This window comes from Mustela putorius, unplaced genomic scaffold (assembly GCF_011764305.1).
Source record: "Mustela putorius furo isolate JIRA1106 unplaced genomic scaffold, ASM1176430v1.1 tig00000095_pilon_pilon_pilon, whole genome shotgun sequence".
Lineage (NCBI taxonomy): Eukaryota > Metazoa > Chordata > Mammalia > Carnivora > Mustelidae > Mustela > Mustela putorius.
Genome location: NW_025421280.1, coordinates 16,095,749 through 16,119,818, shown reverse-complemented (window position 1 = coordinate 16,119,818; position 24,070 = coordinate 16,095,749). Strand labels below are relative to the sequence as shown.

Genomic DNA, 24,070 nt, shown 5'->3' with positions numbered 1-24,070 from the left:
AGGCAGAGGCAGAGGGAGAAGCAGGCTCCCCGCCGAGCAAGGAGCCTGATGTGGGACTCGATCCCAGGACGCTGGGATCATGACCTGAGCTGAAGGCAGCTGCTTAACCAACTGAGCCACCCAGGCATCCCAAGACAGTAAGATTTTAAAATAAGGGAACTTTTATAACCAAAATAGTAGTGAATTTGACTTAAGAGTCTACCTTGTGAATGAAACCTGCAATGTCTTCATTCTGAATAATAATCAATAGTTTATCTAATTTTGATCTTCTTTCCAAAAACTGTTCTGGATGACATTCTGTATTGCCCAATTTGATAAGATATTCCTGTTAAAGAGAAAAACTAAATCAACATTAAAAGCCTTTTTTTGCAAATATCCACTCAACACCAGAAATGCAGGATCAACTGATAAGTAGTCACTTAGAAATGGCCACTAGTAGTGATGACCTTATACTATGGACCTTAGAGATCATCAGTTCCATTCTTCTTACAGAATCTATAGATTTGAGCCTAAATGGCCATGCCACGGTCACAATGTTACAGTGCTATGCAATCAAAGTGAAGTAAATGCCAGTGGTGGGTACAAAAAGAACCGTAAGAACAATGGATTAGCCCAGGTTCTTAACCCAGTTCCATCATTTATTCTGGGCAACCCAGAGCCCAATCATTAACCACTCTCTCATTTCATTTTCCTCTTCTTTCAAGGGAAGCCCTTGGTTATTTGCAGCAAGGTTACCAGTATAGTACACCTTCCCTTGCAAAGCACTTTTCGGACTACTGGAATCATTTAATTCACAACAATCCCAAAGTCATTCATACAGCGCTTCAGTATGGCATTCACGAACTATTTAGCCATGTCTGTCAGAGTCACACCTTCAAATAAAATAGACCCTCCCACCTAATACCTCCCTCCATGCTGGTGACATGGGACTACCTTTCAAAGGACACAGAGTGAGTGGTATAGGCAGTTTCCTTTGCTCTTTGGTTGCTGGTAGAATCCTGAAATCTGAAGTATAACGGGAGCAGATTCATTTTCTCAAGGTTGGCAAGGCTGGTTAGACAGCCATTAAGTCTAAACCCAGCTTGCCTCACAAAGAGTCTGTTGCTCTATCAAGAACGGTCTACAAGCATCACCTCAAAGAGGATATTTCTGTGTAGCCCTGAACTGAAGCAGCATGTTCTACATTATTAGATTTTGATCTAACCTCTACAGCTTCTGGGCAGATCTCAGAACAGCTTACAGACTGGTAATGAGAAAGTAAATTACGGGCCAGCTTGTAATTTTTGGTCTTTTTACATTAAGAAGATTTAACTGCGAGTTCATTTTAAATGAGACCACTGAACTCCTATAGTAAGTCCGTTGGACTTATTCTAGATGCTTAAAATTTTATTAATATATTTTTACTCTATTTTAACATTTTTGCTTGATATTTTCTAATGGATATTGATTAAAAGAAAGTTCTGATCTGATTTGTAAAACACACAGCATCCTTCTCTCCTACATAGTAACAAAACCAAGATTTATTCTATGGCAGAATGAAATATATGCACCATCATAAGGCAGTGCATTTTCTGTGTGATACAATTAGTGTATAAATTAATGCGGTGAGGAAGATGGGATGATGCTGAGCACAGTGGAGGACTGGATCCACTCTGTCCTCTCAACTAGAACCCCCAACACACAGCTATTTCCCCTCCCCACCAATACTACACTTGAACATGCTGCTGGGGATAGAAAAAGTTAAGCAGCTCTATATTCAATAATACAGGGCAAAATGCAACCAAGAAAACTCCTATACGTCTGATTTCAGCCTCCTAAGAAATCACAGGGAATTAGCAGGAAAGAAGGCACACTGAGCACTCTTCTACCTCCTTCATTTCCATGTTCTCCATGTTCTCAAGGGCACTCTACATGAAACATGTTGACACCAAAGAAACTCCCTGTTGGGCTGGCAGGAAGGGCTACCAAAGATGGCAAAAGTTCCCGCCACAAGACCTGAGGTGGGACAGGAGAACAAAGGCCCAAGCAGGAATCTGAGACCCCCGCCCCGGGCTCCTGTGGACCAATGGGATCCCGATGAGCGGCGGGATATCCAAATAAGGGAAACTTGCCAAAAGACCCCTGAGCTTTCCCCAAGACTCCTTAAAAGCCCCCTCCTCCCTGCCTTGGGCGCGACTTCCGCCACTCTGCTTTCCAGAGTCGCGGAACCTCGCCCGAGGGTGCCCACCTCCTCCGGGCGCAACTTTCCTGGCTCCCCTTCTCCTGAGCCCTGAAACTTCGCCGGGGAGCGTTTTTAATAAATCTTGCCTTGCACCCACTGTGCCTGGTGTTGTGTTTATCTCGCCGGAAAAAACTTTACACTCCCAAACTGACAAAGGCTCAGAACATAGCAGCACAGATTCTGGGCCACTCTCAGCTATAAGGCATTTATTTATAGTACTTTCTGCTTCCTCTAACAAAACAAGCAGGAACTTGTCATGATAAGTTAATTCCATAAATGGGAACAGGCATTTATTTTAAAACCTGTATCATTTCCTGAAGGGATTAAAATCCTAGAGTTTAGTAAATACTGTTAACATTAAATACTGATACAGCTATTCCTTTGTGTCATAATTTACCTGTTATAAATTTTATATATGTCTGTATCTACACATACAAATACATGCATTTATTTTTAAAAATCAAATACTTGAAAGACTAGTCTTACTCTGTAGCTTCAGTAGAAAAAAATATACCTTGCATTGAGGAATTTTTCATGATTGGGGAGTCTTTGAGGATCATCATGGTTTTTGATCAAAAAGGCTGTAGGGAACCCTGACATGATCAGGGTATCAGGAAATGCCAAGAGACTATATATATATCACCATTAGGTCATCCCTGGGCAGTTTTTTTCTATTTGACTGATAAACCCTCCCCCACCCCCAAGAAATAAACACTAACAGCTTCTTCTACCTCTCTGTATCTTTCTAGTTAAAAACTCAGGTAAGAAACATTTAAAATCTTTGAAGCAACAGTTTAAAGGTATTTGCAGTGTATATACAAATGGTCTATAAAATCATGATAAAACAAGATTCTAAGATACTTAGAGGTTCTACATTTAATTGAACTTACTAGTCTTATTCCACTGTTTTAAATTATGAAAATATATGGTCAACATTTAAAAACAAAAAAATCCCCCTCCACTTTATAGAGATCAGACCCAGTAAGACAAGTTTATATAGCATTCCCATTATTACCTTCTCATTTAGTTACCTTTATTTCTTTACAGAGCACACTCTCTTCTTCTTCATGAATATAAAATTTCACAGTATTTTTCTGGACATCTTTCATGATTTTAACCAAACTGTTAAATACTTCAGGTTCTAACTGGCTTATAAAATTTGAAAGAGCTGGCTGGGCAGAAATGTTTACATCACTGGGCGATTTTGTTGTTTCTTTTTCTACCGGTTCCCGGGCAGTATCACCAGGTACAGTATGATCAGAAGTCACCATCAGCTCTGTGGCATGGTATGGCTGGTTCACTTCTACTTCAGTTAAACCCAAAGCTGAAGAGGAATGCTGCTCAATGGAGTTGGTGTCTTTCAAAGTATCACTACAAAGTGGCTCAAGGAGCTGTTTATTGTTGAAGTCACTTGAGGAAACTGGTAGGACAGGCTTTCCCAGAGGATTCAATGCTATCTTACTACCAGAATCATTGGGACTGACTGGTGGCAAATTCCGACCCTTGGCCGATGCTTTGATAATAATAGTATTTAGTTTCTCATGCAAGCCATCTACAAACTCCTGTACACCAGCTTTGGAAGTCTTAGAATATATGAACTCAGAAAGCCGTTTCATCTTCTCTTGTGTTGAAAAAATAGGTGTGGAAATTCTACTGACATATGAAACATTCTTTTGCTTCAAAATCTCTTCTATCTTCCTAGAAAAGAGATTGTACTCTCCTAACACTGTCCTCTCTGTGGTTTCACTCATTGTGGGCGGCTCTGCTGCTGGCACACACTGCTCCTCCACTGTCACCACCTGACCTGTCAACACGTCATCCTCAGTGGTGCCCTTTAGTGTGTCTGTAAATGGAGAGGATGGAAACTGGTAATCAGAACTTCTCTGTCTACTTATTACCCGGGGGTCGTTAGGAAAGGCCTCCTGTGGTGGCAGATACACCACTTGTTCTTCTGGTGATTTCATACCTATATAGGAAGAGTTCATTATTATAAGAGCAATCCCAAAAAATAACATCTGAAAACACAAACTCATAAATAGGAATGTCAGATCAAAGTATGTATTTAAAACTCTACACTGGAAGGTAGAATAAATATCTCAAATGATGGTATGAGCTTCATTTTCTATGTGCTCTACTTATGGCTGGTCTTTGGATTTCAGTAGCTAGAGTAAAAAGTCTGGATGTTATTTTCTTTGATTTCTTTTAAAGTGTTCGAACATGTGCAAATCTGGCATCAATACAAATTGTTTGCTTATTTCTGCTTCCCAGATCTGTTGAGGGGGAGGGTTCAGTAATATGGAAAAAAACATATTTCATATCTGCATTAACAGTAACACTCCTGAGATCTTGAGAAGAGAAGGTCATTCAGCTACCTGGTGTTAATGGAACCGTAACACTCTGACTTTTGACAGCTAGCTCCATCTACAGATTATACTTTTTCCCCAGAGACTGTAATTCAAACATATTTTAAATTTTTTTATTTTAAAGATTTTATTTATTTACTTGACAGAGAGACACACAGCAAGAAAGGGAACACAAGCAGGGGGAGTGGGAGAGGGAGAAGCTCCCTGCTGAGCAGGGCTCAGTTCTAGGACGCTGGGATTATGACCTGAGCCGAAGGTAGACGCTTAATGACTGAGCCACCCAGGTACCCCCATATTATGTTTTTTAAACTGTATTTCAAAACACATACCCTAAGTCCCTTTTTAAAAGACAAGGGGAAAATATGTTTAACAGCAATTTATAGTATTTTAGGAAAAGAAAAAAGTTTGTGATCTTTGCCCAGATATTATAAAGTTTTATTTTTTTTAATTAATTCTTCTTAAATCTTGGCCAATATTTCCTAACAAATCGCTGTTGTAGTCTATGAAATGGTACCTCTATATCAGGAAGTTGCAGGTATAAGTACAGTTTTTAGAACTATGGTACTTTGAGGATACAGCGAATTCCTTATTCAAGTTTGCACCCACATGTGGCAACATACCCTCTCCACACAAATTCAGTTTAGGTTTTCCTCACACTCACACTTTTCTAAAGCTCTTAACAGCCTCAGAAGCAGCCAGCTTGTGACATTTCTCCACCAACCCTGGTAGTTGCCATGAACCACTACACCCGTTAACTACTGCAAAGGTCTGCTGGCAAGTAAGACCACAACAGGTCTGTAGGTGGAAGAAGGGTAAGGGAGCAAAATATCCAATGTAAGAATTAAAAACTTGTGAAACTGAGGGGCGCCTGGGTGGCTCAGTGGGTTGGGCCTCTGCCTTCGGCTTAGGTCATGATCTGGGATCATGCCCCACATTGGGCTCTCTGCTCAGAGGGGAGCCTGCTTCCCCTTCTCTCTCTGCTGCCTCTCTGCCTACTTGTGATTCTCTCTCTGTCAAATAAATAAATAAAATCTTAAAAAAAAAAAAAGTTAAAAAAAAAAAAAACAAACAAACCCAAAAAACTTATGAAACTGTTAAAGCAGAAATTCAAGTTCCATAAAATAAATCCAGAATACAGAACATCCTTCTTAAATCTGTAACATGGGGTTTAGTGCACAAACAAAATGTCCGGAAGGATACATAAGAAATTTCTAACAGAGGTTGATCCATGCAATGAAACTAAGTGTCTAGGACAGGGCTGCAAGACTTTTTGAGGTATTTTACTTTTTGAGATACTTTTCCACTTCTTCTTGAGTACCATATCAGATGTCTGATTTATTTATATAAAAACATTTAAACTGTACCTTGTAAAACAAAGAGGTTGGGGAATACCACCTATAATTTTTAAAATTACAATTATGTATTATTTCAAATGAAATACCTGCTCCCAAGACATATAGCTGTAGTTCAGACCAATAAGCTTATGCCTGAAGGGCTATGATAAAGGGAATTTTTTTTTTTTTAAGCTGAATTAAGCTTAAATCCATGTAGGGAATTTTCCTCCATTAAAAAAGTTTAAATCTCTTTTAAAAAAGCAAAAAAAATCTTTTAAAAAAGTACCATCATCTAATTCTATTTTGCACAAACTTCCCCTATAAGATTCTAATCACTAGAACTGACTTTATCTTTAAAAATGTCTTCTCAGTAATGAACTAAAGGAAACACATGTCAATAACAATAATACATGTTTTCTAGTGATTGTCATTCAAGCATTGCAGTACTTTGACTCTGAAAGGGGAATAATGAGTTCTCTAAGGCAGCATCATTTACATATTTACATTTTCCATCACAAAATATAAAGATGGTATGACAAATAAAAGAGGACTGCAGATGCCAATGGCGCAAGTTGAAGCATAAACAAGATACCTGGCTGCTTCTAATGAGAAAGGATTACTGACAGAAAATAGGTGAATCCCAGGGATAATGTTGAGTGAAACAGCCAAAAACAAAACAAGACATTGTAGGTTCCATTTACCTTAAATTTAAGAACAGGTAAAACTAATCTATGGTAAAACAAACAAACAAACAAAATTAGATTAGTGCTTACAGCTGGGTCAGGGGGAGTACCTACTGGAAGACTAAAGAAGAAAACCTGGGGGTGTTGGAAATGTTCTAAATTTTGATTTGGGCAGTTGTAATATGAGTCTATATAAAAGTAAAAACCCATTGAGCTGTGTACTAAAGATTTATGCACTTTCCTGTATGTCTTATATCTTTTGTTCCTGTTTTGCTTTTTTGGGTCATTTTTCCTAGGAGGAGACAAAAGATTTTCTTAAAGAAAAGCATTCAGTCTTTTAAAAAAAAAAACTCTATGGAGAGGAAAACCATAAAGATCAACTAAAACTATGCCACTTAGCTTTCCTTCAAATTAAGGAAAAAAACCCATTACCACTTACGATTTCAGAAAGAATAAGATATAATGAAATTGAAACAAACAAAAAAGGCCTACCACCAAACTCTAAGCAAGAAAACAATGCCTATGACTATCTACAGAGATGCTGAATGGACTGAACTCAGACAAAAGAAAAGGTCTTCTAAGAACCAACAGCAACTGGCTAATCAGCAACATCTGTAACTTTCTGAAATCCCAAAGTTTCCTAATCTCTTATTTACACTACTTTACTTAAATAATCAGAAGAATTGGGTCAAAAATTCAAGATTAGGAATAATGAACCTAGAAGATAACGGGCCTCAATCCTTTTGTTTTTTAAACTTTAAAGAAACTTGAAGACTGTTTTGCATAGGGTATTCTACAGAAATGGATTAAGAAAAAAATTCCCACCTTCCCAAGACATCGTATCAGACAGAATCACTACAGTGAAGAAAACTTAATCTCCGAATACTCAGTGACCTCTTTAAACACATTCTTTGTAGAAGAATATTTGATACAAATCAAAGATTTTAAATGCAAATAATGATGTTGTCCAAATTTTCTGTAATAACAGAACTCAAAATGGTGCCCTACTGATAGAGAACCAGAAATGCCAGGAGCAATTCTGAAGGGCACATCGGGAGGAAAAGCAAGGGGAGGCTTCTCACCTGGTGTTTGTTTCTCACCATGTTTCCCCAGCTGGTCTTCTGGGCTTCTTGCATTCCCTCCTGAGGGAAAGCATCCATTAGATTTGTAGACTCTTTTCAGATATATGTGATACCTATATTAAGCACCTTTCCGACAAACCCAAATGCTAACAAATCCAAGTATTACATCTTCTGCCTAAAACAATCCAGAAGGGTCATTCAGAGAAAGAAGTTGCTTCCCTTTCCATTCAGATGATGATGAATGAAGAATGGTTAGGATAATGACTTGTATTGACTACTTTTTTACTGTGTTCTCCCATTCAAGCCAACATCTCCAGCTCTTCAGTACCAGTCACTTCTCTACCATCACTTCTAGAGCTCTTGCCCTTCTGGTAAGATACTAAGTAGAGAATGGTGCTGAAGCCCATGGTAATTCTTCAAGTTTTAGAAATTCTTCTGAGTTCTTGGAGGTCTCAGTAGCTTCTAGGTCACAAGCCAGTCTAACTTTTTAGCAAAAAGTTGCGTTTTGTTTGTTTTTATTTTTGTTTTGTTTGTTTTTATTTTTGTTTTTTTCTTTTTAAAGGACTAGGAATGGAAAAGATGTGCCCTGGGAATATTTCCAAAAATGCTTAGCTAACAAAGGTAAGAACTTAGAATATTAAGAGTATGTATATGTGTGTGTGTGTTTATGTGTCTACACAGAGAAATTAGAATACTGTAAAATGATCTTTCAATATTAACCTAGTCTTGCCCCATGGTCCAATAAGCTTTCTAGGGACTTCTGCATTTGATCACTTCAGGGTAATCTCTATGATGATCTAAGTTTTCTAAGATAATCCAATGTTAAGAAATCAAGTTTGTTTGTTTGCTTTTTCCCAAACAGATGAACCTCAACATAACTTCTTAGATGATAGCTCCTTATAGTGAAGTGTATTCTAATAATTTGAGAAGATAACATTTAATCTGTTGTCCCAAAGAGGTGTCATTTCACCTCTGTCACTATCTCACCTTATTAGAAACTCAATTTCTGCCAACAATATTCATTTGGAAGTCTGCATGCTAAACTCCATTGGGAAAGCATGTTTTAAATCCCTCTGCTTTTATAGGCTGTTTTGCAGATACTTGCTGATGCTGACCAAAACCAGCATCATTGCTCCAAATGCACCAAAACCAACATTACATTGCTCAAAATAAGATGATGTCAGAACCAAGTAAGATGAACCACCCACTCACCCAAGAATGGAATCTAGAAAAGATAAACCCTTTAGGAAACTGCTAAGTAAAATCAAACAAACCGAAGTCCCAGTATACGTGTTCTTACCTGTAATTGGAATCAGTTTCCAATGTATTTCAGTCTCTTCAACATTATTTGACTTAGACTGTCTGCGGAATCCATGTTCAATGGGAACAGTGGGACACAGACTACAATCTTCAAAATTACTCATGTTAATTAAATTTGGATCCTAAAAATTAGAGTACATATTCAATAGCTTTTCAAGTAACTTTTATGTCCAGAATAAACAAGTAGGCTCCACACCCAATGTGGGGTTTGAACTCACAACCCTGAAACCAAGTCACACATTCCACTGTTTTTTGATAGCAAATCCACAAGCTTCAATCTAAACATTACAAATGAGTAAAAAACAGCATGGCAAAGTTAAAATACTCTCGTCTTAATTAAAACATAATGTTTTCCCTCAAAACATAATTTGATGTTGATTTAGAGCAGTGGCTGTAAGAATTTTCAGAAAAGCACCAAGTATTTTAGGCTTTGTGGGCTGGATACCCAGGTCTGCCTGTGTAGTGCAAAAGCAGCCAGAGTACCCACCTACACAAATGGCTGCGTTCCACAGTGTTCCACTAAAGCCTTAGTTACAAAAATGGGCAGTGGGCGGGGGCACCGAGATGGCTCAGTCAGTTAAGAATCTGGCTTTTGACTTTGGCTCAGATCATGATGAGGGTTGAGATTAAGTCCCATGATGGGCTAAGATTCTCTCTCTCCCTCTCCCTCGTGGCTGCACTCTCAAATAAATAAATAAATAAATAGAGAGATGAAGGCAGCGGGCAGAGTTTGGCCCATGCTCCTATCAACTCAATTTAGAATATTAAATATGTCAGGAAATGTTAATAATATTAGTTAGTTACCTAAGTTACATACTTCTGCAAGTGGGTCTCCTGATACCATCCTCCCCCTAAAATAAATATCCTAAAACTATGTGCAGAAAGCCTGGGGACATGCATATGACTTTTATTCAAAGGCAGGTGAGAGAAATAGGAGAGAAAAGGAAATTAGAAATGAACCCTTAGGAAAATGGTGCCATCCTGTTATTGTTATTTTCCAGAGATGCAGCCACATTTTGGGGAAGACAAGGTTACTTCTCAGCTGGAGATCAGTACTAAGTTTCCTTCATAAATAAACTGGATGTCCTGTCAAGCAATGCTCAGAGTCATTTCAGAAGTAATCCTTAAAGGACACTCACATTCCATTCCTCTTTGCATGAAAAATACAAACTACCTAATCTTGTTTATATCACTTTTGGATTCTAGAACTGCCAGAAGAAAGCCAATCTTTTGAGGATTCAATTTTATTAACTATATATATGCCGATACACACAAACCTATAAGCAGGAAGGAAAACAGGTACTTCTGCATTTATCCCTTTGTAATAAGGAATAACTTAGAACTACTATCCTGGACAGATACTTTCATTGCAATGTGTATGTTCTTTCTTTTTGAAAGGGAAAAAAATCCCATTGAAACACACCTACATCCTCTTCCAGACACACATTCACAAAAACAACATATATAATCAAAAGACACATGCTTACTTCTTTCAAATGTAGCTTATGGTCCATGCCTGCTTCACCAGTAGAACCAGCAACAGGATACTTTAACAATGATGTATCAACTTCTAGCAATGGGCTCTGAGTGCCCTTAAAATGCACACTTTCAATTTTTGCACAAGTAGGCTGCTCATATTCTTTCTTATCTGGGGGAGAGCTCAACTCATACTCATGCTTTTGCCTCAGCTCTTCATAGGCATCATCAGTATTCAATCCTAAGGCTTTGTTGACTGTATCTGTCAAGGATGCATCAGAATGCCGTGCATTTGCTAGTGTTTCTGATAGCCAATTAAATAGCCGATGGATATCAGCAACACCGGAATTAGAGGTATCCTGCAGCTGCTGTCTCAAATCAGCATCATGCCCAAGAGAGCCAATAGGCTGAGGAGACCCTGAAGGTAAAGAGAAAGAAAAACCTTATCTTAGTTTGGAATGTTTGCATAAAAACTTAAAAATCATATATATCTAGAAATTAATTGTCATAAGATATATATGGGAAAGAATCCAATCAGACCACTGGCTTAGACTGTACGAGTACATCCATCCCTTTCTTTACAAATATAACTGGTTCTAAAATTTTGCACATAGCAGGTACCAAGGTGGCTCAGTTGGTTAAGCACCTGCCTTTTGCTCAAGTCATGATCCTAGGGGTTTGGGATTAAGCCCCACATCAGGCTCCCTGCTCAGTGGCGTGCTTGCTTCTCCCCATATGTATGTACTTTATCTTTCAAATAAATAAATAAAAATCCTTTAAAAGTAATAAGAAAAATTAAAAAAAAAATTTGCACATAGCTAGAAATTACCATAAATGAAAGCTTATTTTCATAACTTGAAAACTGTATTAATGGAGAAATGAGCTCAGACATCATGCTAGTAGTATGGATAATATATATTAATACCTGTAGTGTAGTTACCTTAAACTCTATTACCAAAATCCCAATCCATTTACCCCCAGTTTTATCTGACTTGAAAACAGAAAAAATATCTGTACTTGTTATTCTGCAAAATGTTAGGACATGCAGATTACATTTAATCTACTAAAAAAAACCAAACCATGGCTTAATTTGATTTCTATCTCCTATATACCTATTAGATTTTGTCTTTAAGATAAAGCTTGATATTCTTATAATCTAAAACCTTATCTTGAATGACTAGATTACTTAATTCATAACAAAGCTAAACTAGAGATACAAAATTATCCTGAAGCAGTCTATACCAAACTTGCACTAAGAACAAAAAAGACTATGAGAGAAAACATGTTAAGAGATGGTTACAAGCAGGTATAAATATGGGTGATCTGCACAACCATTATATTTAAAACCTGCAAAGGGAATAGACATTCAGGAAATGGTGCTTGTAATGCTGAAGAAGGGTAAAGCCTGGATAGATGTCAGGATTTCCAATTTAAGCAGGGTATAATGAACCACAGGGGGAAAAAATTTAGAAACACAAATGAGGAACACCTAGAAATGCAAGTCTGACTGTCACTAGTTCAAATTTAACCTATCTCTCCCTACTCCCCTGCCTATTTGGCCTCTACTTTGGCCTATTGGCCTGGCTTTCCCACCATTTTTATTATTGATAAAGCCTGACTGTAACACACGACTATTTTTTCACATAGACAAAATCAATTATCAGCTAAAACAGTACTGAAACTTAAGTATCTTGACCATTATGTGCTAGTGCTAGTAAATACAGCCAAGTTTGGGCTGTATTTACAATGTTTTAGAGTCAGTCACAACTAAGTTATGAATTAAACATGGATTAATGAACTACATAACTTCAGGTAAAATTACTCAAATTCTTCAGATTTTTTTTTTATCTGTAAATTAAGGATAATAATGTCTACAACTCAAGAACTAAATGAGTCCTGGCACATGGTAAACAGTTAATTCTCAAGACACCAGGTCAACAGTTAAGGCAGTGCAGATCAGTAAATGTCCACAGATTCAGCATGGCGTAAGCTAAAGGTAATAACAATAAGAAACAGAAGAGCCAAAATCTAGGGAGGGATCTGAAATGCAAAGATATAAGGGTTGAGAGAAATGAAAGATGCTTCGGGAAGAAAGAAAAAGGAGTGTAAAGGGCTGACTATGACATATTCTGGGGAGAGAGATGAACCCTAATCAAGGAATATGGGAAAAAAGAGTGGGAAACATGGTTACCCATGTGGGTTAGGGCCAATCTATCAAAAACTTTTGAAAAGACGTATACGAAGCTGAGACTGGAAGAACATGATACTGAAATGGGTGACAGATGCCAGGAAAGCCACCCAAGAGGTAAGAACAAGATGAAAATGCTGGAAAGAAAAAAACACTTTAAAGTTACTGAAGATGACAGCACTGTCAAACAGAACTCTCTACAATGATGGAAATGTTCTCTATCTGTGCTATTGCAATACAGTAGTATGGCTTATGCAATGTTCCAAATATAATATATGAAATGAACCTTTATTTCATTTTAATTTAAACATTTTTTTTTAAGATTTTTATTTGACAGAGATCACAAGTAGGCAGAGTGGCAGGCAGAGAGAGAGAGAGAGGAGGAAGCAGGCTCCCCACAGAGCTGAGAGCCTGATGCGGGGCTCGATCTCAGGACCCCGAGATCATGACTTGAGCTGAATGCAGAGGCTTTAACCCAATGAGCCACCCAGGTGCCCCCATTTTAATTTAAATTTAAATACAACACGTGGCCAGCGGTTACCATATGTGCAGGAATAGAGAAAGAAGAGCAGATAAGTGAAAAGTAACTGAGGATACAAGCACTGATGGCTAAGAGAACAGTATAAAAACACTGATTTAACCTAATCAGTTCTGAGACACACTGGATTTGAACATATACAAGTAAAATAGCTTAGTAAGAAACAGGAATGGAATACTGGTATCTGCCAATAAACAACAAGAAGAGCAGCAGCACAAAATTCAAAGGTTCACGAACTCAAAGACATTTCATGCTTTTTTAAGCAGTGTGAAGATATTAAAAATCTAGATGAAAAAGGTTTTAGAGTACTTGCAGTACTGAAACACACACTTAAAAAAAGGATCTCCCATTTCTGACTTTTACTGTCAACTAAAACAAAATAAAGAAAAATAGAAAAAAAGAACAAGTCAAACATATTACTGGGGTGGGAAAAAAAATGTGTATGCATCTAAGATATCAAATTTTAAACCTCAGAAGGTTCCTTTCACTAAGCAACATGCTAAAGGGACCTAATATTCAATGTACTTTCCCAATTATAAAATTAACAGGACATAAAAGGACAAGAACTCCAATTAATAGGACAATAGCCAAGCATACTTTATTTTCCTTGTATTAGCCTAAGCTATACAATTCAGAAATCTGATTACTTTCTTTACAAAAATAGGGGACAGGCTGGATTGGTTCTGAGGCTATAACTTGCAGACGCCTGTACTAGGGGAAAGGACAGAACTATTTTACTGTATTTTTGGTTATTATTTTTATACTATATAAAAGCAACCTGATATTTTTACCTTCATATAGATGGCAATTTTCAGATAAATTACTGGTTTTGGCGAGCTTTCTCATATTTTCAGGTAGATCCTCAAGCTTCCTCTTCAAGACAGTTTTGCTTCTCATATCTTCTGTGTCTGAGTCCCCACCCACATTTTTTTTCCTACACTGAATTAAATTAATCAATTCTTTGACTCTATCCTTATCATAATCCAAAGAGTGAGAGGACTTCTGCTTTCTAGGTATAATAGTTTCACCCCTTGAGTTATTTCGTTTTCCAAATTTCATTTTTGTACCATTCATTTCTTCTTCTTGGCCTTCATAATCTGAGAGTGGACTGAACTGTTGAAGTTTTCTATTTTCTTCAAAAAGCTCTTTCAATTTACAAATTGGTAACTGATACATTTCAGGCCGAAAAATATAGGCATGCAAACAATTATCAATATGGGATTTATTTTTTGGAGCTGAGTATAAGAACTTTTTATCATCTAATCGGGAATCATATGGAAACATGATAAACTCTCGTTTACCTGAACCAAAACCTCGCTTAAAAAATTCATTTACATACTTTTCAACAACAGAATGAAAATTTATAGTATTTATATTTTTGAATTCCTTTCGACACTGAATCAAAGCAAACTGTAAAAACTGAGTTATTTTTAATACATCTGTCATGCTCTCATGTCTCTTCTGTGGTGTTGCATTAGTTGAACCTTTCTGTGCTGTAAACAAACAAAAAGACAAACCATGTTTTAGCAATCAAGAATCAAACACAGATCTACATGTTGTCAAAGAAATGCAACAACATTTATACATTAATGGTAAACCAGACTAGCAGTATGTACCCTAATACATATATGCAACATAGAAATAAACGAAGAGTGTTGCTTCTAAAAAGAGGCCGCTTAAGAAACTAAAAATTGTAGAGGATATTTTTTTAAAGGGAAAAACACCCACTCATTGAAGATCTTCATTTCTTATTGTCCCTTGGCATTCAACTGGTAGCAGGGAAATGTAAAGAGAAATAAAGAAGCAAGGCAAAATCTGAGGTCCCTTGTAAGAGAATCCTGCAACTGATAGCAATGTCACTCCTTCCTGCTGTACTGTAATAAATCTAACTTTACATTAATGTTTTATACCGTATAGACAGATATCTCAACACCAAGTGGCTACAATTGAAAATGTCATTCTTAATTTAACAATGAAACCCATCAGTGGGAATTTTACCTTAATATAGCATTCAAGTACTTTCTTAGAAACAGTGAATAGCAAATTTTCTTTAACACCAGTGTAAATTTTTATTAATTTTAAATGGCCTAAATTTAGACTAGCATATGATCTTTTTATTGTTGTTAAAATTTGAACGCAAAAATGAACTCAGCTAAAAAAAATACTACTAATAATATAGAACCCTAAAAACCAAAGCTACTATAGTATTTTAATAATTACAATCAATGGGGCACCTGGGTGGCTCAGTGGGTTAAGCCTCTGCCTTCGGCTCAGGTCATGATCCCAGGGTCCTGGGATCAAGCCCCGAATCGGGTTCCCTGCTGAGCAGGGTTCCTCTGCCTGCCTCTCTGCCTACTGGTGATCTGTCAAATAAATAAATGAAATTAAAAAAAATAATAATTACAATCAATGTTCATTTAGTGAAAACACTGTTAACTCCCAAAGAATTTTCCATTAAAAAATAATCAAGTCATATATAGTTTATGTTTTATTTTGCTTTGCTAATACATCTTAATAGCCCCATAGTATTTTCCAAAATATGATATAAGAAAAAAAATGTTTACTGAGTTATGTGGAAAATTTCAAAGAAATGTAAGTATTTATCAGTGACTTGATTTAGATATTCAAAGAACTTACAAGTAACTACGCCTCTAGGTTCTTGAAATAGAAATAAAGCATGTAGGACTCGAGATCTGGCAGTTTGATGTTCTAAAAAAACAGAAGCCAAACTGGTTAGCAGTATGTTCTAATGAAAAAATTAAAAAGAATTGTAAAGATTAGAGAGATCACTTACCATATGGAGAAACCATTTGACAAGGAGAGAGAAGAAAAAGGTATCCTCGGTCTCCCAAAGGTTTAACAAGGACCTGCATTTTTGGAAAAGGGAAGAAGTTGAATCTGCTTCATTATTACTCATCATAAGGCAGGCACACAGCAGTTTCTAATAATTAAAGCAAACAAGTTACTGATCATCTTGCTTTAGGAAAAATATTGCTACCACATTAAAAACTCTATGAACTCTCTGATTAACAGAATTCCAAGCAAACAAAAATTCCCTAGTTCCCATATTAGTAATAAGAAGAAGATATTACTGAACGAATTCCCCTAATTAACCGTGAAACCAACTCAATTTTTCCTTGACACTAAAATACAAGGACCAAATTAAAGTCTTCAAATACCTTCCTCAACAATTCAAAAGACATGTTAAATTGCCAAAGCGGTGTGCTAAATGTTAGGGGTATAAAAACAAGTATAGCACAAACATTACATTTCATGAGGTCAAGCTAATCTCAAATTAAATGTGTTGCTATAATCTAATTCTTCACATAGTTAATGAACACCTTTCAACCTGAGGCAATTTGCCTTGCCAGAAAGAACTTTAAAGACAAGCAACACAAGAGCCTTGATCATAAGAAATTTATAATTGGGTGGAGAGTAACAGAAGAAATATCAATAATTATTCAAAACAGAGAAGTTCTCAAAAAAATATACAAAACAACAAGAAGAGAAAAAATATAGTTTATAGTTGGAAAAGATACTGACAGTGTACTTTAGGTGGATTTTGAAGGATAGGAACACTGCCAAGAGCCTAAGATTATGGGAAGGACTATTTTAAGAGTCAACATCATGAGCAAAGGCAGTTACAATTGATGAATGGTCTGCAGGCATTAGAGTACTTAAGATTAGCAAAAAGGTGATGGCAGACTAGGACAAACATACAAGTCTAGAAAGAAAGATTATGAGCTCAATTGTAAAAAGGTAAGAATACCAGGTTAGCCAGGAATGCCCTCAAGAGTATATGTCCTTTTGAAATGGAGTTCAAAAACCAACAAAAAAACTCCAACAGCACTGTGAAGGAGGGGGAAATAATAAAAGTAATGCAAAAAAGTTTGTCAGCTACTGCAATCATTTGCAGTATGTTTTAGATTGAAGAAAGGGGAAGAAAAGAAGACCTAAGCAGGACAGTTGAACATAAAAGGTTATCGGGACTCTAAAAGGAAGTACGTGTCACCTAAATTTCTATTAATTCCAGTAAACAAAGTCTGTGAAAGAACCCATAATTTAATGGACAGAAAATAACTGCTATTGATTTACATTTAATAAAGACAATGAACAGCCAAAAGTAAAATGGACAATGTACATGCAAAATTTGTTTCAGACTCAAATACTTTTATCCAAAATGTTTCATTTTTATTTATTTAGAAAGAGAGTATGCACAGAGGGTGGGGGGAGAGAGAATCTCAAGCAGACTCTTGAGCACAGAGCCTGACATGGAGCTGGATTTCACAACCATGAGATCATGACCTAATCAAGAGTCAGATCCTTAAGCTACTGAGCCACCTAGGTATCCCTAAAACATTTTACATATCATATTCCTTTTAACATTTTACCCATCTCTTGGTTTGTCAGAACACGAAGCTGGGAAGTACGAGTAAGATTTTCATGTTTTGTGGTCATTAAGGAAAAAATAGATAATTTTAATGTCTCACCCACTCTAATACCAGGGTTTTAAATTCCACTGGTTCAGTGCCATAAAGACCCTTGTCTTTTAATGGGCCTTAACATCCCCAGAGACCCATGGAGCACAGGGAATCCACATCCTAAAACAACACTCCAGCAGAGAGAGGCCCTAAAAATAGTATCTTTGCCTTTAGCTCCCAGAAACACTTTAAATGCTGTAGGGGAGGAAACATCCTTTGAATTCCATCCTTCTGCTGCCTCTATTATACCTTACTGTTTTCTTCCCCTCAGAAAACAGTATTAATCTAGTCTGCCAATTTTTATTTCTTGATTCTACTATTTTGACTTTTCAAATAAACATTAAAGGTAACATGGTACAAACACAAAAATGCTGGAGAAGCTGGCTAGCTCAGTTGGTAGAGTGTGTGACTTGATCTCGGGGCTGTGAGTTCAAGCTCCGTGTTGGATGTGGAGATTACTTAAAAATAAAATCTTTCAGGACCTGGGTGGCTCAACTGGTTGAGTCTGACTCTTGGTTTCGGCTCAGGTCATGATCTCACGGTCCTGGGATCCAGCCCCAAGTCAGGCTCCATGCTCAGCAGAGTCTTCTTGAGATTCTCTCTTCTCCCTCTGCGCCCCCCCCCGCCCCCCTTCTCTCTCTAAATTAAATAAAATCTTTCCCCTGAAAGGAATACTACACTATATGTTAACTAACCTTAATTTACATAAAAACTAAAATAATAATAAAGTCTAAAAAAAAGGCAAACAAAAATATGTTAAAAATATAAAACAGTAAGCTCACAACCTAGGAGGAAATAAGCCACACTAACTGAGATTTAGCAGAAACAACAGATTCCAACACCCCAGGATTTCACCTGGAATTTCAGATGTAATATATAAAACAGGTTATGAGCTGCTTAAAGAAATAACTTGAAGAACTGAAAACATGTTCACATAAAAACTGGTACAAATGTTCATAGCAGCTATTTATAAAGAAGAATGGAAACAACTGATAAATGGACAAAATGTGGTATTATCCATACAAGGAAATACTGTTCAGCCATGAAAAGGAATTTAGTACTGATATGTGCTACAACATGGGATGAACCTTAAAAGTATTATGCTAAGAGGGATGCCTGTGTGACTGAGTCAGTTGAGTAATTGACTCTTGGTTTTGGCTGAGGTCATGATCCCATGGGTCTTGAGACTGAGCCCCATGTGGGCCCTCCATGCTCAGTGAGGAGTCTATGTGAAGATTCTCTCTCTGCCCCTCCCCCTCTTAGATATACAAATCTTAAAAAAAATATGCTAAGTGAAAGAAGCCAGGCACATACTGCATGATTCCACTTACATAAAGTATCTAGAACAGACAAATCCATAAAGAAAGAAGTAGATTCGTTGTTATTAGGGACTGGAGAACAAATGCGGAGCGTATGCTTAATGGGTATGAGGTTTCTTTCTGGGGTGAACAAAATGTTCTGAAAACAGATAGTTGTGATGGTTGCACAACACTGTGAATCCACTAAAAATTACTAAAAAAGTGTACACTTAAAAATGGCTAAAACATATAGCAGCAATATCCACAATAGCCAAACTACAGAAAGAGCCTAGATGCCCATCAACAGATGAATGGATAAAGAAGATGTGATACTTGGGGCACCTAGGTGGCTCAGTGGGTTAAAACCTCTGCCTTTTGGCTCAGGTCATGATCCCAGGGTCCTGGGGATCGAGCCCCACATCAGGCTCTCTGCTTCGCAGGGAGCCTGCTTCCTCCTCTTGCTCTCTCTGCCTGTCAAATAAATAAATAAAATCTTAAAAAAAAAAAAAAAAAGATGTGGGGTGTGCATACACACACACACAACAAACAAACAAAAAGGAATATTATGCAGCCATCAAAAAGGAAATCTTGCCATTTGCAATGACGTGGATAGAACTAGAGGCTATTGTGCTACGTGACATAAGTTAATCAGAGAAAGACAATTATCATATGATCTCACTGATATGAGGAATCTGAGAAATAAGACAGAGGATCATAGGAAAAAAGGAGGGAAAAATGAAACAAGACAAAACCAGAGAGGGAGACAAACCATAAGAGACCCTTCTCAAGAAACAAACCAAGGGTTGCTGGAGGGGAAGGGGGTAGGGAGATGAGGTGGCTGGGTGATGGACACCGGAGAGGGGGAGTGCTGTGAACTGCATAGGACTGATGAATCACAGACCCGTACCCCTGCAATTACATGTCTGGGTGTAGATTTCTTATTTAAACAAATAAATTAGATGTTAAAAAAAAAAAAAAAGACTAAAACAGTGAAGCTCCTTTCAATAAAAAAATACCAAGGAACATCAGAATGTAACACCTCCACCTCCTATAACAGTGCCTGGCACATGATAGGTACTCAGGAAGTATTCCTAAAAAATTAACAAGAATCTATCTATTAAAAAAAAAAAAAAGACCAGGCAGATCAAGAATAATCAAAGATAACTTTCGGAAATCAAAAATATGTGAAATTAAACACTCAATGAATGAATTAAACAACAAATTAGACACAGCTAAAGACAGAATTTGTAAACTAGAAAACAGCTATGATGAAATTACTCAGAATGCAGCACACAGAAACAAGTGAATACAAAACACAAAAGAAAATAAAAAATACCAAGTACAAAATGAAAAGACCTGACATATGGTGCTCTAGGGTCCTACAGACAGTCTAAACAGAATGAAGGACAAATATAGCCAGATAATACCTAACTGTATTACAGAAATGAATATGTAAATCCAGATACAAAAGAATATACACCAGCTAGATAAATAAGAAATCTACACCCAGACATGTAATTGCAAAACACCAAAGATGAAGATAAAAAGCAATCAGAAAAAAGATAACTTACAAAAGAATAGTAATTAGACTAAGAACTGACCTCTCAACAAAAATAGAAACCAGAAGATACTGTAAGATAGCTAAAGTGCTAAGAGAAAATAGCTGTCAACCCAGAATTATGCACCCAGGATCTAACAATTAAGGAATACATGGGGGTTTTTGGGGGGGGGGCAGCAAATCTACCAAGAGGACATGTTCAAAAATTGACCACAAAGTGAGTTTTAGATCAAGTATCAATAAATTTCCAATAATCACCACCTATTCTAACAGGATCAAATTAAAAAAGTATAATATTTGGAAATTTAAAAACATCCTCTGTATCATGTGTCAAAGAAGGAATCACAATGGAAACCAAGAAATATTTAGAACAGAACAATTATGAAAACTCTACACATTAGAAGTTGTGGAATGCAACTAAAACAGTTGTTGGAACTCAAAATCCAATGACCATTTTCCCAACTTCCAAAGAAGGCAGAAATAATAAAATGAACCCTCCAAAAGTGGAAGTTAATAAAACTAAAATTAATAAAACTAAAATTAGTAAAAGATAAAACAAAGATACAATAGAAGGTTAAAACCATAATTTGAGACCAATAAAATAAATAAACCTCTGGTGAAAGTGACTAAACAAGGAAAGCAAAATGAAATTACCATATAATAACGCTCATAACAGCTATTAATAAGAAGCTATATAAATGACTATCACAATAAACACAAAAACACAAGAAATGGACAAATTCCTAAAAACCAAACAAAACCATATGTTCAAACTTAACCAAGGAAAAATAGAAAGCCTGAAAAGTTCAATTATTAAACTGAATCATTACTTTAAAGTCATCCATAAATGACAAGTTTTGCAGTTAAGTGGTAGAAAACATCCAAAGAATGTATCATTTTAATCATTTATACACCCATCTCTTGCAAAATGAGGAATACTACTTAAATCAAATCTAAGAAACTAGTAGAATATGGATACAAAACCCAGACAAGGACAATATGAGAAAGAAAGTTCGCACGTTAAAACTCACTCATCATCACAGATAAAAAATTCCTAAAGAGAACATTCACAGACCAAACCACACATTTCATAAAGAAAAAAAGTGGAGCTGATAGTTTTTTGTTTTTATTTAAAGGTAGGCTCCACTCCACCCTGGTGGGGCTCAAACTCATCATGACCATGAGATCAAGACCTAAGCCAAGATCAAGAGTTGGACCCTTAACCAACTGAGCAACCCAGGTGCCCCTCGAGTTGGTGTTCTTAACCAGCAAAACAAATACAGTTTAATACTGGAGAAAGATAAAATATAATTCATCTTATAAGTCTACAGGATAAATTCTACATGTGATGGTTCATTTTATGTGTCAACTTGACTAGACCACAGGGTGTCCAAATATTTGGTCAAACTTTATTCCAGCTATTTCTGAGTATTTTTGGATGAGTTTAATATATAAACTCTCCTGAATCTCCAGCTTGCTGACTGCAAATCTTGGAACTTTTTAGCCTCCATAACTGTGTGAGCCAATTCTTTATAATAAATCTTTTTCTGTATGTGTACATCCTACAAGTTCTATCCCTCTGGAGGACCCTAATACACTAATATACCATGTTACCATCTTGATAAAGGCCCTCCCAGAGCATTCAATAAATTTAAAACCCATTATGGTTAAAATGAAGAAAATTTTTAAACTAATGAAGAGATTTGTGAAAAACCTACTGCAAACTTCCTACCTCGTGACTGATGTTAGACATGTTCAAAAAGGTAAGAGAATGCCTACAACCACCACTTTTATTCAACATTGTAGTACTAGAGACCCTAGATTAAACAAATAATTAATTTGATTACACAAATAATTAATTTGAATAAAAAAGCTAAAGGAAAGGAGAGGAAAAAAATACAACAATGTAGTTCTCAGATGATAAAGTCTATACAGCAATCCCAAATAATGTATAAAAAAGAACAAAATAAGGATGCCTGGGTGGCTCAGTGGGTTAAGGCTCTGCCTTCAGCTCAAGTCATGATCCCAGGGTCCTGGGATCAAGCCCCACATCAGGCTCTCTGCTCAGCGGGAAGCCTGCTTCCTCCTCTCTCTCTGCCTGCCTCTCTGCCTACTTGTGATCTCTCTGTGTGTCAAATAAATAAATAAAATCTTTAAAAAAAAAAAAAAAAGAACAAATTACTCAAATTTCATACACTGATCTAACAAAATCAATATATAAATATCAATACATTTTTTAAAAGATTTTTTTATTTGACAGAGATCACAAGTAGGCAGAGAGACAGGCAAGAGAGGAAGAAGCAGGCTCCCCATTGAGCAGACAGCCTGATGTGGGGCTCGAACCCAAGACCTTGAGATCATGACCTGAACCAAAGGCAGAGGTTTAACCCACTGAGCCACCCAGGCACCCCATCAATTACATTTTTTTTAAAAGATTTTATTTATTTATTTGACAGAGATCACAAGTAGTCAGAGAGGCAGGCGGTGGAGGCCAGGGGGAGCAGGCTCCCTGCCAAGCAGAGAGCCCAATGCAGGGCTTGATCCCAGGACCCTGAGATCATGACCTGAGCTGAAGGGAGAGGCTTTAACCCACTGAGCCACCCAGGCACCCTGCATCAATTACATTTTTAAATACAGAACAGAAAATGTACTGAAATGGAAAATACTGTTCATAATGGCATCAAAAAACAGCAATATGCCCAGGGATAAACTGAACAAAAACTAAGCAAGATGTGTATCCAGAAAATTATAAAACTCTATTAAAAGAATACCCTAAAGGGGTGCCTGGGTGGCTCAGTGGGTTAAAGCTTCTGCCTTCGGCTTGGTTCATGATCCCAGGGTCCTGGGATTGAGCCCATCCATCCCAGCATCTGGCTCTCTGCTCAGCAGGGAGCCTGCTTCCCTTCTTCTCTCTGCCTGCCTCTTGGCCTACTTGTGATCTCTGTCAAATAAATAAATAAAATCTTAAAAAAAAAAAAAAAAAGAATACCCTAAAGGAATGAAGAGATAATCTTGTTCATGGGTAAGACAGTATCACAAAAGACATCTATTCTGTCAAATGTGATCTACAGATTTGATAAAATTCCAATTAAAAAATCCCAGTAGGGGTTTTTTGGTGGGGGGAGAAGAGGGTTTAGGAGGAGGAACCTTGAAGCTGATTCTAAAATTTTTTTTTAAAAAGCAAAGTTGAAACTTAAATTTTTGAAAAAAGCTGAAGGTCATATAGCAAAACACTCCTAAAAAGGATGAAAAAAGTGGGGCAGTTGGCTCTACCTCCTATCAAGGCTTCTTAGTAGAGAAAGGTGACACTATTCAATAAATGGTTCAGAACAACTTGTTATTCATACTTGTTACTCATCAAAGTGAAGTCGGATTCCTAAATTATATCATGCCCCCCAAAATAAATAAATAAACCCACAGAGGCAAAAATCGTAACACATTCACAAGAAAACTTAGGGCAATATCTATAAAATCTAGGGGTAAGGAAAGATTTCTTAAACAGTGAAAGATTTCACAAACAGTGCTTAA

The 24,070-nt window shown here is 36.8% G+C and overlaps 1 protein-coding gene across 4 annotated transcripts in view; it reads right to left on the bottom strand.

Moving 5' to 3' along the window:
* TASOR (transcription activation suppressor) overlaps positions 1 to 24,070 on the bottom strand; it is a 54,665-nt gene that overhangs the window by 7,717 nt on the left and 22,878 nt on the right. For 2 of the 4 annotated variants that reach the window (XM_004738224.3, XM_045078726.1), the window contains exons 12-19: positions 16,000 to 16,072; positions 15,843 to 15,914; positions 13,997 to 14,698; positions 10,491 to 10,897; positions 8,984 to 9,125; positions 7,684 to 7,743; positions 3,253 to 4,064; positions 203 to 325 (exon numbers count right to left, since the gene is read on the bottom strand). In XM_004738224.3, the coding sequence (XP_004738281.2) occupies positions 203 to 325; positions 3,253 to 4,064; positions 7,684 to 7,743; positions 8,984 to 9,125; positions 10,491 to 10,897; positions 13,997 to 14,698; positions 15,843 to 15,914; positions 16,000 to 16,072 (2,391 nt within the window). Of the gene's footprint in view, positions 1 to 202; positions 326 to 3,252; positions 4,188 to 7,683; positions 7,744 to 8,983; positions 9,126 to 10,490; positions 10,898 to 13,996; positions 14,699 to 15,842; positions 15,915 to 15,999; positions 16,073 to 24,070 lie in introns of all 4 variants that reach the window. The other 2 variants (XM_004738223.3, XM_004738222.3) reach the window with 1 other exon arrangement.